The 16,176-nt window shown below is 54.0% G+C and overlaps 1 protein-coding gene across 3 annotated transcripts in view; it reads left to right on the top strand.

Moving 5' to 3' along the window:
• The window catches only part of EPHB2 (EPH receptor B2), a 182,605-nt gene extending 170,457 nt beyond the window's left edge, over nucleotides 1–12,148 (top strand). For all 3 annotated transcript variants that reach the window (XM_032863703.1, XM_032863701.1, XM_032863702.1), the window contains exons 10-16: nucleotides 4,425–4,547; nucleotides 5,122–5,369; nucleotides 6,340–6,555; nucleotides 7,451–7,600; nucleotides 8,717–8,910; nucleotides 10,364–10,519; nucleotides 10,978–12,148. In XM_032863703.1, the coding sequence (XP_032719594.1) occupies nucleotides 4,425–4,547; nucleotides 5,122–5,369; nucleotides 6,340–6,555; nucleotides 7,451–7,600; nucleotides 8,717–8,910; nucleotides 10,364–10,519; nucleotides 10,978–11,086 (1,196 nt within the window). In that variant the 3' untranslated portion in view covers nucleotides 11,087–12,148. The remainder of the gene's footprint in view (nucleotides 1–4,424; nucleotides 4,548–5,121; nucleotides 5,370–6,339; nucleotides 6,556–7,450; nucleotides 7,601–8,716; nucleotides 8,911–10,363; nucleotides 10,520–10,977) is intronic.
• Nucleotides 12,149–16,176: the final 4,028 nt, after the last annotated feature.

Below are 16,176 nucleotides of genomic sequence, written 5' to 3' on the forward strand. Positions count from 1 at the left end.
GTTCAGCAGGTGCTGAATGAGGACCAAGATCTGTGATTACTGGATGGGGTCCAGAGAGCCCAACCTGGTTTCTCATCCCTGCTCCACCAATGGCCCGCTCTGTGACCTTGCGGAAGTCATCGAGCCTCTCTGAACCTTGGTGTCTTTACGTGGGAAGTAGCCAGAATGATGCTTCTTTCACAGAATTGTGAGGATTAAATGAATTAATGGATATGAAAGTGCTTCCTAAAAATATTTAAAAATAGCCAACTCTTCTCTATAGCTGGTAACAATTATTCAGTGTTTTCTATCCCCCGACTACTATACTAAGCCCTTTAAAAAGATTCTCATTTAATCCTTACAGTCCCCTTATGAATTAGGTACTGTTTATTGGCTCCATTGTAGATATGAAAAAAGTGAAGCACAGAGAGGTTCAGTAATTTCCCCAAGGGCACACAGCTGTATCAATAGTGCGGTTGATCCTCAGTTCAAACTCATAAACTCAGTTCAAGTTCATAACATCATTAAACTGATCCTCAGTTCAAATGCATAAAGCAGCTTATTTGTGATTATTATTACCGGCAGATCCAGAACTCAAACCAGATCTCTGAATGTCTGGTTCCTCCTCCCTCCTTCATCCTGAATTTCCCCTCTGGGTTCAGGACAGCACGTAGTGGCCCTGACAGTCGTAAGTCATCCAAACAACAGCCCAGTATTTTCTGGAGACTTGGACTGCAGAGATCCTCAGCCAGCTTCAGTGCAGCAAATATCCCGTCCTGGGAGCTGGGCCTTGAGATTCCCTTCCATTCCATGTCCATGACATGTCCTGTGTCCCCTTCCATTCCAGGACACAGGATGGGAAGGCATCCAGAAGAAAACCGTAGCCTGGGGGCTGAAAGTGTAGACTCACAGCCACACAACCTGAATTCAGACCCCACGTCTGCCACTTATCAGCTCTGTCCTTGTCATCTTGGGCAGGTCATCCAACCTTTCTTATTCCACAGTGTGCTCATCCAAACAATGGGGATAATATTAGGTTGGGCCAAATGAAATTTCCTGCTTTGTAGGTCAGCAGCAGTCAAATACTAACAATTTCATAAGGCTCAGCCTAATAATAGCATTTCCCAGGTAGGGTTGTCGGGAGGGTTAATTGGATAGGTATCTATAAAGTACCCAGACCAGGGCCTGGGGCCTGGCAAACCCACAAGGAATTGTGAGCAGATTGTGATAAGAACGGTGAGATGAAACCAGAGGGTCACAGAAGCAGGGACAGCTCAGAGCCATACATCCAATCAGTGTTTATTAAGCATCTACTAAATAACCACCTTCACACACATACTCCAGAGAAAACATTCTAGAGCAAGGGCTCATAACTTGGGGTTCACAGACCCCCAAGAGCTTCAAGGGCCCATGAACATTCCAAAATTATATGCTGAATCTAGGAGTGTGACATACACGTGAATAATTTTCAAGGAGCAGATTCATAGCTTCTGTCAAATTCTCAAAGCCATCCATGACCCCAAAGGGGAGGAAAGAGAAAAAGAGGACAGTCCGGTAGGCAATGCTATTACTCTTTCAATAAGCATTTCATGTGCACCCTCTATGTGCCAGGTTCTAGGATTTAGCATGAACTAGACAGACGTGGCCTCTGTCCCCCTGAGGGAGAGAGTGGAAAGTAAGTCCGCACAGGCAGCAGAGTGGTCCAGAAAGGGGAGCCAGGAGGCTGTGGGCATGCGTATGGAAGACTTAGTACAAGGTAGGAGAGCCATACAGATGTCAGAGCCATACAAGGGGCTGCAGAGACAGGGCTTCAGAGCCTAAAGAGAGAGCATGGATCTCCACTGTAAGGATCCAGGCAGGTTTCACAGAGGAGCTGACATTTGATCTGGACACAAAGAGGAAGAGAAGGGTATTACAGGTGGAGGTAACCCCATGAACAAAGCACAAAGGCCAGAAATTATAAGGTGTGTCTGGGATCTCTGGACAAATAATTCTTTTTGGTGGCATACAGAGGGGCAGGGACCTATAGCTGGGGCCCAGCACAGAGGGCTTGGAATGCCAGGTGAAGGCACTTGCCTTACTCTTGCAAGCAATGGAGAGCCCTCCTGGCCAAGGGTCGGGGACGGCATCTGAGCAGTTGGCAGTGCCCGAGTCAGCTTTGAGCTCCTGCTGCACTTGTCCTCAGCTCCTGGGGCTCCTGGGGCTGACCCATTCCTGTCCTCCCTCTGCGGCTGGCCTGACAGAAAGGGCTTCCCCCAGTCCTATTGGAGGGAGGCTGTAAGTCAGTCACCGAGACCCACAGAGCCCTGATTTGAGCCGGAAAAGGAGCTTCTCCCAGGAACTGATGTCCCTGCTCTGGGGAGTGCTGATTGGGAGTCGTGGCTGAACAGTCCGGGAGGAAGAGGCCTGGACCAGATCTAGTTGGACCGCACACAGGAGGCCATGAGTCTGATGATCAACACTATGGCCCTCGGCTCAAGTCTGACAGACCTGGGTTCAAGTCCTGGCTGTGCCATTTGCTAGCTGTGTGGCCTCGGGCAGATCACTTAGACTTTCTGAGCCGCCGTTCCCCCATGCATGAAATGGGAATAATGATTCCCTTCCCCCAAGAGTTGTTGGGTGCGGATGAGATAATGCATACCGAGAGCCTGACCCAGTGTTGGGCACAAGGGCTCGACCAGGGGTAGCTGCAATCATTCTTTTATCTCAATCACCTGGATTCTGCTCAGCTCTGTAGACACTGAGTGTCTATTGCATGAAGAGCTTTGTTCGAGCCCCACCTTGGGAGTGGAGATTACTTAAAAATAAAAGCTTTTAGGGGCGCCTGGGTGGCTCAGTGGGTTAAAGCCTCTGCCTTCGGCTCAGGTCATGATCCCGGGGTCCTGGGATTGAGCCCCGCATCGGGCTCTCTGCTCAGTGGGGAACCTGCTTCCTTCTCTCTCTCTTTGCCTGCCTCTCTGCCTGCTTGTGATCTCTCTGTCTGTCAAATAAATAAATAAAATCTTTAAAAAAAGAAAAGAAGAGAAGAGAAAGAAAACCTTTTAAATAAATAAATTAAATGATAGGCTAGACAAACACCCACATAAATAATCCAAAATAAAGCTAATGTATCGGAACGGCAGTTGGCAGACTTTTCTGTAAAGGACCAGAGAGTAAATATTTTAAGTTTTGATAGCCATATGGTCCTATTGTATCTATTCAATTCAGTCGCCAGAGTGTGAAAGCAGCCACAGGCAAAGGAATGCTGGCAGCTGTGTTCCAATAAAACTTTATTTAGCAAATGGTCAGTGGGCCAGTTTGCCAACACATGTGTTAAAGGTTCCAACCTTAGATTCTTGGAATGTCTGAAACAGACTCTGAGAGTGGTCACCTAACATGTCCAAGGTCACACAGCTGAGCAGGGTTGGTGGCCCCACTCACCAATCAGTTAAGCCTTACTCCAGTCAAGCCCAGGAACTCCAGCTTCCTACTCCTAGAGCTACTGCCTCCAAAGTCATGGCTCCTGGAGCAATAAGAGAATGTGGGCAGGGAGCTGGGGAAGCCAGAGGGAGGCCTGGACAGCAGAAGACCAGTTACATCAGAGGGAGAAGGTAGGATGGATCATCCTTCCCTTCCTTCCAAGTGTTTTGCTGGCTCAGTGCTAGGGTCAGAATTAGGTGTTTGGCATCCAAGTCTTAGGTGTTTGGCACCCTTAATTTCTGCACCAAATAAAAAAGTACATCAAATCAAGAGTCAAATTAATTTGCCACATGTCCTGCCTTATGTTGATCACCAGGGAATTTGAGATCTAGAAGGATTTAAGACCTAGCTAGTGAGGGACTTGGGAAGTGGCCCCAGAAACCATGGGTCCTCAGACCCTGGTGAATGGGCAGCCCATCCAGGCTCTGGGGCCTGCCTGGGAGAGCTGAGATAGCCAGGAATTTTCCTAAAGGAGAGTATGCTTTAATTAGGCCTAAAAAGACAGAGAAGTCTCTGTAGCAGACACCCAAGAATATGGGCTATTGCCTGCTCTTTCTGTATTTCTGTTCCAAATCTCTCTGTCTTCCTTCTTGACTTCCTCTTTCTTTGCTTTGCACAATTAATTCTCTAACACAAGAGTGACAAACCTATCTATCCTTTTATGCCCACACCTGTAACAGACATTGCTAATCAATCCTGACAGTCCTTTAGCTCCTTCGGGAAGACATTACTAATCATTTAGAGTTGGAACAAGAGCTGGAACCTACTTGTTCTCCTGCTAAGCTCTCTGTTCTCACCCTTCTACTCAGCTCAATACCCATCTGCTCACTGAAGCCCAGAGAGGCCAAGTGACCTGCAAAGGGTTGCCCAGTTCTTATGGGGCTGCACGGGTGTGTATTTCCCTCCACAGAGAGACTAGTGCTAACCTTTCCATCTGTCCACATCTTGAGTCTGTGCATGTGACCAAGCCTGGTCTTATCCCCCAGTGACCCCAGGCATGAAGATCTACATCGACCCTTTCACCTATGAGGACCCCAATGAGGCAGTGCGGGAGTTTGCCAAGGAAATTGACATCTCCTGTGTCAAAATTGAGCAGGTGATTGGAGCAGGTAGGTGTCTGGGGCTCTCCCAGGTACCATGGCCTCAGCCATGAGTGGGGAGTACTCTTGGGGCAGAGGGTAGGATGTGGGGCAGGAACTTCAGAGGATCCTCTAAGACATGGAGGTTCACAATACCAAAGGTAGAAAAGTCCTCAAAGGTCATCCAGTAAAATCACCTCATCAACTTATGAGGAAACTGAGGCATGGGGCTGGGAAGGAGCTTACATATCATGTCAGAGATTGACCTAGGTCTAGAACCCCATTCTCTGGACTCAGTCTAGTCCTTTGGCCTTCCCACCATTCATCCAGGTCCCTTTCTCCATCTTCCCAGGTTCCCCTACAGCCTTGCCCCATGCCCAGCTAAATACCACGGGACAGCTGTGAAGAGCTTACTCTACTCCCAGTGGTGGCTAGGAGCTTTCTGGGCCCCCAATTCTACAAAGGGGTTCTTTGTCTAAGAGGATAAGTTGACCCCTGGGGAGAAGAAGCTCCTTCGGGACCCAGGAGTAGAGGTTACAAGGAGTGGGAGGTGGCGCTTCACCTGGCAAGTGACATCCCGCCTCTCTTGGTGTATGTGTCCCAGGGGAGTTTGGCGAGGTATGCAGTGGCCACCTAAAACTACCGGGCAAGAGAGAGATCTTTGTAGCCATCAAGACGCTCAAGTCAGGCTATACTGAGAAGCAGCGCCGGGACTTCCTGAGCGAGGCCTCCATCATGGGCCAGTTCGACCACCCCAACGTCATCCACCTGGAGGGTGTTGTCACCAAGAGCACGCCTGTGATGATCATCACTGAGTTCATGGAGAATGGCTCCCTGGACTCCTTCCTCCGGGTAGGGGAAACCAAGAGTACCAGGGGCCCACAGATGGGGAGGCAAAGGAGCGGTGGACATAGCTTCGTGGCGTCAAAGCCTGGTGGGGTCTTGGGAAAGATCTAAGTCAGGAATGGCTTCATGCTGCCTCTTTCCATTCCCTTACCCATGGCAGGCATTGCTAATCAATCCCAGAACTCTGTCCCACGAAACCAGGAAGCCATCTCAGAATCCTTTTCATTCTAGGAAACTACAACCAGTCAGTTAGAGTTGGCACACAACTGATATCTCTTGCTGTCTATGCTCTTAGCCAGCCTTCTCATTATGCACAAGAGAAAAGAGAGACTCAAAGACAGGTAGAGTTTGTCCGGGCTTACCTAGAGGGTCAAGGTGAGAGCCAGGACTGAAACCAGGTCTCTTGAACCTGGTTCACCAGATTTTGGATTTCTCCAAAGCTATATGTGCTGGGGGATGGAGTCTGGAGCTTAAGGTCAAGAAAGGAAAGTTTCCAGACCCCTCTCTCTCCGCCCCCACGCCGGAAGATCACAGTCAATCAGCTGGATGAAGAGCACAGAAGCATGTTATTACTAAACTAGCTGCCATTTAGCAAACATTTACTGAGCATCTAGTAGGTGCCAGGCACCTTCCATGCACCTTCTCATTTAACTCAGCCCTGGGAGGTGGGTGTAACTTACCCCCATTTAACACCCAGATGGGAAAACAGACTCAAGAAGTCAGGTCACTTGTCCAAGGTTGCTCGGTCAGCAAAGGGCAGACCCAGAGTCAGATCAGCTGGGTCAACTAAAACCTGTGTTCTTTTCTCCACCCTGAAACTGGACTCTCATGGGCCTCTCTAAGCATCTGAATCCTTTCCACAGGGAGAATGAAGCCCTGGCGGCGCATCCTGCTCTGGTTTCCCGTTGTGTGGATGATCCAGAGCTCTGAGTCACGCCCTTTCACTCACTGTGTGTTTCCTCCACTTCTCCCAAAGCAAAACGACGGGCAGTTCACAGTCATCCAGCTGGTGGGCATGCTGCGGGGGATCGCGGCCGGCATGAAGTACCTGGCAGACATGAACTACGTCCACCGCGACCTGGCCGCCCGTAACATCCTGGTCAACAGCAACTTGGTCTGCAAGGTGTCTGACTTCGGGCTCTCACGCTTTCTGGAGGATGACACCTCAGACCCCACGTACACCAGTGCGCTGGTAAGATGGAAACAGGGAGCCTTTTCCGGGGGGGTGGGGGGGCGTGGTACCGGGCAAGAGGGCTTAGGTGTCCCTCTCTCCCTGCGATATGTTTTCACCGACTCCTGCTCGTGCCAAGCACCATGCTGGGCCCTGGAAACAGAGACACAAACCACCGTCTCTGCCCCCTTGGCACTCACATGCTGTGCGGGGACACAGATGTGCAGAGAAACATGGAATAAAAAGAGCTATGAGTCAGGGCACCTGTCTGGGGAGGCTGAGGAAGGCTTGCTGAGAGGCAGTGATATCTGAGCTGGAAGCTGAAGGGCCAGTGAAAGGTGGTCAGATGCCACGTTCTCAAGGCAAGATGAGACTAGAACACAGACTGTAAGCGGGAAGGTGGTGGGCAGTAACGCGGGAAAGGCAGGCAGGGCTGACCCTGGAGAACCTCAATGCCAAGTTCAGGACTCTCTCCTGCTGAAGAGTTCAAAAGAGAAGGGCATAAGACCCGGCCCCTGCCCAAAGAGCTCAGATGGAGGACAAGAAGAGCCAAGCACGCAGGCAAATGATTTGAGTACTGCTCTGTAGGAGAAGTGCCTCCTGGAGGGAGAGACACAGGCCACAGGATTAAAAAGAGTGGGCAACTCTTGGGGATGTAGGGAAAGATTTTCAGAAACACTTAAAGGATGAGAAGAGGTTTCCAGATGGCAGAGTGAGAAGAGGCATTCCACGTGGGGGGTGGGGGGAACAGCCTGTGCAAATTCCCAAGGCCCAAAGCAGCACGGTGAGTTCGAGAAAGAATGAGGTGCTTCATGGGATTGGTACAGCACAGGGCTGAGGGCGAGGAGTAGTACTGAGAACAGAGGCCAGACGGATCAGCCTCCCACCCATTAACCCTCCTCATTCTGTTCCCCAGGGTGGGAAAATCCCCATCCGCTGGACAGCACCAGAAGCCATCCAGTACCGGAAGTTCACCTCAGCCAGTGACGTGTGGAGCTATGGTATCGTCATGTGGGAGGTGATGTCCTACGGGGAGCGACCCTACTGGGACATGACCAACCAGGACGTAAGTTTCCAAGGGGGCCGGGCCCAGCCCAATGTTGGGTGATTCTAATGTCTGCACAGGATCCCGGACTCTCTGGGGGTCGAGTAGGAAAGACCTACTCATCCACAATTCAGCAAATCTTCAAGATGCGTTCACCTTGTGGCCAGCCCCAAATGAGACCATAGCTGTCCCTGAGGTATTTTCCATGTAACTGCGGGACAAGGCGATTATTCCAGGAACCAGTTGTTATCAGGAACTTTACGAGCAGGTGCTAAATTGGAGAAGGCGGGTGTCGAGTCCTAGGGGTTGAGGCAAGGGCCACGTGAGCAAGATCAGTCAGGAAGTCTTCCCAGGACAGGGGGAGCACACACTGTAGTAGGACATGGAGACATGAGGATGTCGAAGGGGAAGGATAGGCTGTGCAAAGGCCCAGAGGTGGGATGCTGAGGGAGAGGGCCGGGGAACGGTAGGGAGGAAAGATGGTCAGAAAGGATGATAAGGTTCCATAATGGAGTGTTTGAAAGCCAACCCAACACATTTGGATTTGCAACAACACAGAAAAGAAAGGACTTAAAGAAGCTTCTCGAGCAGGGAGGGTGACCCACAGTCCAGCTGGGGAAGGGGAGTCTGGGCCTGTGGCAGGACAGATTGGAGAGAGGCGTTTTGAGCTTCTTTTCCTGACAGAGGAGTGGGCAGAGTCATGTAGAGCCACACCGTGGGGTCCGACCCGGGAGACATGCCTCACCTGGAGTGGTAATTGGCACCGAAAACAAGAGTCGTTGTCACCCTGGGGTGAAGGGCCAGAGAGAGGAGTCCTAGGAAAGGAAAAAGTGGTCCACAGGAGGGTCAGCCTGGTAGACATTGAGGCAAAAGGTATCTCGGGGTGCCGGCTTTCCCAAGATTGGGAGAGGGGGCAGGCATGCAGCCCCCCCTCCCCGGGTCAGACTGAGGCCACAGATGGTGGGAACCCAGGGGAGGGGCATCCCTGGGGCTGTGTCCAGGAGGCGGAGGCAGTTGTCATGGCAACCAAATAGGTCTGCCCTGCTGCAGAGGTCGAGGGGAAAAATAAGTCAGGTGAGAGGCAGACGCTCTTTATCCCACCCGCCCCACCCCACTCTGGCCCTGTGTCGTCCCCAGGTAATTAATGCCATCGAGCAGGACTACCGGCTGCCGCCCCCCATGGACTGCCCCAGCGCCCTGCACCAGCTCATGCTGGACTGCTGGCAGAAGGACCGCAACCACCGGCCTAAGTTTGGCCAGATCGTCAACACGCTGGACAAAATGATCCGAAACCCCAACAGCCTCAAAGCCATGGCACCCCTCTCCTCTGGGTATGGCTCTGGTCTGGCCTCACCCCTCCTCCCAGTGCGTCTCTGGCCCCGTCCTCAGCCGGCCCTTCCTCTCCCTGAATCCCAACCCCTCCCCAGCCCTGCCCAGGCTCCCCCTGCTTCAGGCAGCTGGGGGTCAAGGAAGGCCAGCACAAGCTTCCTTGGGCATCGGCCCTGCCTGGTGGTGCGGAGGAGGCTGGGACACAGTAGAGGAGAAGGAAGTGGTAGAGATGGTGAAGGAAGCACTTTTTAAAGCATGGCCGTGGTCAGAGAGGACAACATTTAAGAAAAAATTATCAGAATCTGGGTTGGTAAACAGGTTGACTGGTCACCGGGCTTCCTTCCTAGCTCCCTTCCTGCTTAAACATGGACCCTCTGACCTACCTCTGAGTCCTCCCCAGCACCGCCGTGCACACGCGCACACACACACAGAGGCACGCTTACACAGTCCTACGCACCATCAGGCACAAGAACTCATGCTTACGCTCCCCCACAAATGGTCTCACACACAGATACACACCCATTTGCAGGCCCTCACGCCTACCCTCCCTGCATGTTCAGAAGTACAGACACACACAGACTCACGCTCACTCGCCATTCCTGACTCAGCTGGATGAGCATTAGCTCCAGCGATCTGAGGCCTGCCTCCTCCCAGTGGTCCCCGGGCATATGCTCCCTCAGACCTGGGGCCAACACCGCCTTACTTGGGTGGCTGCCCCAGACCCCTGTTCCCCCCAGCCCTCCACACTCTCTTTGGGACCCTATCAGAGTTTCTGCAGGGCGTCCAGCCAGGGGTGCTCAGGATCTGGGGCTGGCTTTGTCCAAACACTCTTTGGGCCCAAGTCCTTCACCTGCCAAGTTTTTATGGCCCATAGTTAGCGTTTGTCTCTACCTGTCTCTTCCCACCGGACCCCATCAGCCACTCCTGACTCTCCGGATAAAATCACTCTGAGCTTTGAGCCCTGTGAGGGTCACTTCCACCCCGGCTTGCTCCCGTGAGCACTGCCAGCCTCGTCTAGACTTTGCAGGTGCAACCCACAGTTTCCCAGAGCACACCCAGGCTGGGGAAGGACGGGGGACGCAGCGACTCGTAGCACAGTTAGTCTGGCTGAACTCCCCACTCCTGACCATCAGAGGCTTGGAAAAGCATCTCGCTCCTCACCACTGTGGGCCGGCCTCCCAGCAGCCTGTTCAGAGGCACCCCTGGACTTCCCAGGGGGCCTCATTATTGAGTCCTGCACACACACGCTCGCATAGTCACGCACAAACGTGTCTCCTTGACATAGGTGCAAAAGCACACCCACCCTCATACAGAAATACATACATACACACTCACCTTCGTCCCCACAGATGGATACACAGGTGCAGGTACAGAGCCCGCAGAGGCCCCCTGCCCTCACCCTTGCCCCCCTCCCAGCACCTGCCCTAACCATCTGTCGCCCACCCCCGCCCCCAGAATCAACCTGCCGCTGCTGGACCGCACCATCCCCGACTACACCAGCTTTAACACGGTGGACGAGTGGCTGGAGGCCATCAAGATGGGACAATACAAGGAGAGCTTCGCCAACGCCGGCTTCACCTCCTTCGATGTCGTGTCACAGATGATGATGGAGTAAGTGCCCGGCTGTCTCGCCCGCCATTACCAGTACTGCTCCCCAGCCATCCCACCAAGCCGGGGTCTCTGGAGGGCGAGGAGTCACGTTCAGATCAACCCCCAGGTCTGCCTGTGACCAAGGGCAAATCAGAACCTCCCTGCACCCCAGCTGTTTTCTGTAAACCAGAGGTCGTTAGGAAGATCAAAGGGATATACCGTGAGTGTGTACTTCATAAATGCAAGTTCCTTTCCCCTTCCCTGGAGCAGAGGAGACCCCGTGCACCTGAGTGTCCTGACTCCCAGTCCCAGGCTCCTTCCATCCCCACTAGTCAGTCCAGCACCGGGAATCTACCCACTCACCCCTTCCCTTGCTCTCTTCAGCAGGAAACCCCTGGAGAAGCCCAGGCAGCTCTCCACCCGGCCCAAGGTCTCCCCCACCCCCACATTTTCCTAACACACATGCTTCTCTCCCAAAGGGACATTCTCCGGGTTGGGGTCACGTTGGCTGGCCACCAGAAAAAAATCCTGAACAGTATCCAGGTGATGCGGGCACAGATGAACCAAATCCAGTCTGTGGAGGTTTGACGCTCACCCGCCTCGGCTCACCTCTCCCTCCAGGCCCCGCCCCCTCCGCCCCACACGCCGGCCCCCTGGTTCTCCGTCCACGTCCACCGCGGGCTCAGCCGCCTGCCAGGAGGCCACGGGCAGCAGGAAGAACCGAGCAGCGCTCCAGCCACGAGACCTCACCAGGAATATGTGAAACTCAGATGATGGAAAAAAGGGAACGGGGACAAAAGAAAACAGATCCTGGGAGGGGGCGGGAAATACAAGAAATATTTTTTAAAGAGGATTCTCATAAGGAAAGCGATCATTGTTCTTAGGGAAAATTAAAAGAAAAAAAAAAAAAAAGGGCTTGGGAGATCCACGCGATTAGTCCCAACTGGAGACCAAAAGCAGTTTCTCTCCAATTGCCTCTGGGAAGGCGACCTGGCCAGAGCCAAGAAACACTTTCAGGAAAACCAATGTGAAGGGAGAGACAGGGGCCACCCTTCTCTCCCGACCCTGAGCTGCTCTTCCAGGCTTCACTCAACAGCCACAGGCCAGGCAGAGGTGGCCACCGCCACGGGAACTGTTCCCACTGCCGCTGGGCAAACAGAATTTTTCTGTCTTTGGAGAATATTTCAGAAACTCTGACGAAAAAGACTTGCTTCTCCTGTCAGCTCCTGGGGCTGAAAGGGGGCTTTTGTCCTCCTCAGTCGGGGAGACCATGGGGACACCAGAAAGGTCAGCCTTCCTGAGGATGACCGGCCCCCCAGGACTGCCGTGCCACGTCTCTGTCGCGCCGCGCGGTGCCCGGCAGCCCCCGCCTGGAGGCCTGTTGCTGCGGTGACTGCCATCAGCTACGACTGCCACTGAGAAAGGATTGCTCCTGCATTTGGGTTTGTTTACAGCAATTCGTGGACTCGGGGGTATTTTGGTCAAGGGTGGATTTGGTTTGGGGGGTTTGTTTGTTGGGGTTTTTTTTTTATGACAATGAAGTGACACTTTGACATTTCCTACATTTTGAGGATTTGATCCTTCTCCAAGAAGAAGGTGCTTTCTGCTTACTGACTTAGGCAATACACCAAGGGCGAGATTTTATATGCACATTTCTGGATTTTTTATATGGTTTTCATTGACACTCTTCCCTCCTCCCCCTGCAGAGTGTTTCCCTCCCCTGCTGCCAGGCCTCACCAAAGCCAACTGCCACGGGGCCATCTGGGCCATGCAGAGACCGAGTGAGGATGAGGGGCTGGGGTAGAGGAGCCCCCCACCCAGGACTGCTTTGGAAAGCACCAGATTGAGAAGGAAGCAGGCCCTAGGGCTGCAGAACCACACATCTTGTCCACTTCCCCACCCCCCTGCCCCAGTCTGCCCAGTGCTTCCCAGGCAAATAGGCCCCTTTGAGGTTCCCGAGAGCCCTCAGATGGCCAGAACCCGGTTCTGCCTCTGGGAGCCTGAGCCGGGCCTCAGATCATTCACTGTGATATCCCAGCTCTCCAGAGTGTCACCCTGAGAGGCGTATCCTTTCCTCCCCTCAGGGGAAAGTGTATGGTTTCTCTCCGACCCCCCTTTGCCCAGGTCTGAAGGTCTTAGCTGGGCTGGCAGGAGAGAATCATCAGCCGTGGGGTCTGGCCGCAAAGTCCCTCCTGTGGGCAAACGCAGGCACCTGAGCGAAACAATCGGTTAGTGAATTGAATGGAAATAAACATTTTAGTTATAAAACGACCCCTGTTCTCTGTAAGTTCCAAGAGAGACTCTGGCACCTTGGGACATGTCAAGTGACCCATGAAGCTCTTCTAAGGGACCCTTCCTTCCTCAGGCTTCTAGAAGGCCCAAGGCTGAGAAAACGGATGAAGGACACCAAAGGTCCACGTGGCCTCTCTGACTCTGGCTTGGCAAAGGCACAGGCAACAAAAGAAGCAGGTTGAAAGTGGCTCAGAATTCAGCGTTGGATGGCTTGCAAATTAGGGTGAGCCTCTACGGGAGGCATCAGGGGCAGGGAGTAGACAGGGGTGCCCTCGGCCCTCCTGGGCCAGAGGAAGGGGGTCAGGGTGTTACGTAAGCTGTGACTGTGGTAGTGTGAGGGTCCTGGAGTGCCCATGGACCCCTCCAGCCAAAGCCGCAGGTAAGATCAGCTTATCCCGGTCAACGCTAATCTCTGCAAATGCGCTCCTACACACACACCATCCTGAATCTTTGTGTGGAAGGAGGAGGCCGGAAGGCGTATGTGCTGTAGATGTCAAGTCCAGGTGGGGAGGGAGAGGCAGAGGCTCCACATCTCAGACCTTCCCCCTTTGTCCGTGGGAGACTGACCCATGGGAAGGATCCTGGCCGCAGGTGGCCCCGGGAGGGGCAGCCTGAACCAGCCTGTCGTCTGTCACTCACCTGTTCTCCAGAACCCAAGATGCAAGGGGAAGGAAGGGATTAAGAGGGGAGCAGGGGCCCCTGGGGGGCAACAGCAGAGTGAGCCACAGGGAAGGCATTGGCTGGCTGCCCACGGACTGGCCAGCCTTGGCCCAGCCAGCCACCCTTTGTGCCCCAAAGCTGCCCAGCACGGGTGGCAGCTGTCCTAGCACACAAGGTCACCTTCTGGAGGAGCTGCCCTGATGCTCTTTAGATTAACTCCATCTCCCCAGCCCGCCCCCCACCACTCTGGGACCCCACAGGGGGCTGGCACTCAGTGCTTGCTGTCAGATGGCTTCCTGTCCTAAGCTGCTAGGCTGCTGTCTGCTAGCCAGCTCGTTTGCCCATCCACCCTTAAGGGCAGAGTCCTCCGTGGGCCTGGGCCCCCACGTGCCTGCATCTCAGAGTGCAGGTGCCACCCAGACTGCAGGGGAACAGAGATCACTGGGACCGTCTCGGGTGCGGGCAGATGCCCACCTGTCCCTGCTGTCCCACCACCACCACCTCTTGCTCGCTCCTCCACAAGGAGGGGCAGGCCCTGCTGCCCACTGGCCTGGGCACACAGCTCTGAGCCTCCCGCTGCCTGGTTACTAATCCTTTCCTGGCTCAACCTCCCCGAGTGCCACCCCCCACCTGCCCAACAGTGTCAGAAGGGTTTCCGGCTGCTCTGCACACAGTTGGTACTGGAGGAAAGAAAGCTGCCTTGTAAACAGAGGCCAGGACACCATGGAAATGGGGACCAGCTGCTCTCAGAGGGTGTGAGAGGCAGATTTATGGAGGGCTAGGCTGGTAGTCCTCCTGCCCCCGAAACCCCCCCAGGTGGGGTTATTGTTGATCATCAGGCTTCTTCCTGGGGGATGATGTTCAAAATTTCTATCACCTGGTAAGATGTGGGCAGATCACTCAGAATAGAGAATGGTCTCAGTGCTAGACCCAGAGGCCTCAGAGAGGGGGCTGGGTGGTGAGGTCAGTCGGAGACACTTCAGGGACCGGCGTGGTGCTGTTTGCTAACCAGCGGTACCTCCCGCTCAGATGGCATCGGCTGGCATTTTCCCGGCATTTCTGCTTGGTCCCCTTGCTGCCACCTCTCAGGGAGCTCTCTGCCACCCCCTTGTGTGCAGCCACTAGCCTTGCATCCTCTCAGATAGGGGTTTGTCCCAGAAGACTAGGAGGTCCAGCGCTCTCCCAGCCAGCGCTTCCTCTGCCCTGAAGCTCAGGAAGGTCCCAGGGTCCAGACCACCGCCCACCCCACCGCTGGGCCGTCAGTCACTCCTGGCTCTCTCCTGGGCTCCTGTGGTTCCCAGACTGTACTAAAGGCGAGAAAACTCTTGCCAGAGGAAAGAATGTAAATGCATTCAAAGGACGGGATGCCCAGTGATGCTAGGGAAAATGCATCCTGACCCCAGAGTGGCAGTGTAGCTCCTGTCACTAACTTGAGATATGGATCTGGGTGAGCCATTTGTCCTCACTGAGGCTCAATCTCCCATCTGTGAAATGAGAAGATTGGACTGGGTGTGCCAGGCATGCAAAACACTTTGTATATCACAGTACTGTGAGGAGAGACTATTTCCTCCCATGGGTAGGGGGAAACTGAGGCTCAGAGAGGGGAAGTGACTTGCTCAGAATTGCACAGCCACGAAGGGGCAGAGCAGGGCTGTGTTCATCTGTTCCCAATGCCCACTCCCCCATATTCGATTAGAGGACATAAAGCACTCGGTGTCTGAGCCTGGCTGGTAAGCGAAGAGAGAGCTCAAATGGGCTGGGGTTGTCAGGGAGGGCTTCATGGAGGAGGCTGTCTTGAAAACGACAGAAGCTGAGAGAGAGGTCATTCCAGGTGGGAGGTACAATGTAACCAAAGATATAGAGGCCAGAATGGTCCAACCATGAGGAGTCGTGTCTGGATGAGCCACGGGAATGGTGAGAAGTGGGGGTTGATCAAAGAGGGGGGTAAGGTAGCTTGAAAGTGATGCCCAGTCTAGCCACAGCCAGCTCTTGGGCGTAAGAGCAGTGACAGCAGGAGCAGTGGGTCATAGGAGGAAGAGTCAGTCCGGCCATCGGATGGGGACGGGATGCCTCAGAGCTCCCCCTCTCCCCCTGGAGGAAGAGCCCCCTGGAAAAGCCCTCATTTATTCCAGGAGAACACAAGCCCTGCCGCTTCACTTTCCGTCCTCACTCACTGAGGCAGATAATCCAAAGAGTCACGTCAGCTGCTTGCAACAGCGGGGTTGGATCTGTGCTACCTGATTCTTAATTCAGCTGCACTCGATGGATGCTCGCCCCATTTCTGCCTGGCCTCGCTGCGAGCGGTGGGGCATGACCCGAGTTGAGTAGGTATGGGTGGTGGTGGTGGCATAGGAAGGCGGGCCGGTGATCACGGCGGAGTCCTGCGGGGCACAGAGCGGAGTGCAGGGGTGAGAAGGACCTAGGGCTTGGGTGGGTGGCTTGCACACTTCTCGGGAAGCTCCTCTCTGCTCTGGGAGGCCTGGCCCTGCTGAGATGAGCCAGACACACTGGAAGGGTCTGTCTGGGGTCCTGCTGCTTTCAGTAGTGTGTTATGTTGGGGCAACCCAGAGGGAGGTTAGGGAGCTGCACTATACATGCCTAGACCACTTGCTGGCCTTGACCCAGCCTCCTGTGAGATGGCTCCTGCCATAATACTTAGCGTGAAGAGCGGCCTTGGAGCTGGCCAGTGACTTGGCCTCTGCTGTGTGACACAGGAAGGCTCAGGG

Source organism: Lontra canadensis, unplaced genomic scaffold (genome assembly GCF_010015895.1).
Source record: "Lontra canadensis isolate GAN:19392208 unplaced genomic scaffold, GSC_riverotter_1.0 scaffold25, whole genome shotgun sequence".
Taxonomy (NCBI): Eukaryota; Metazoa; Chordata; class Mammalia; order Carnivora; family Mustelidae; genus Lontra; species Lontra canadensis.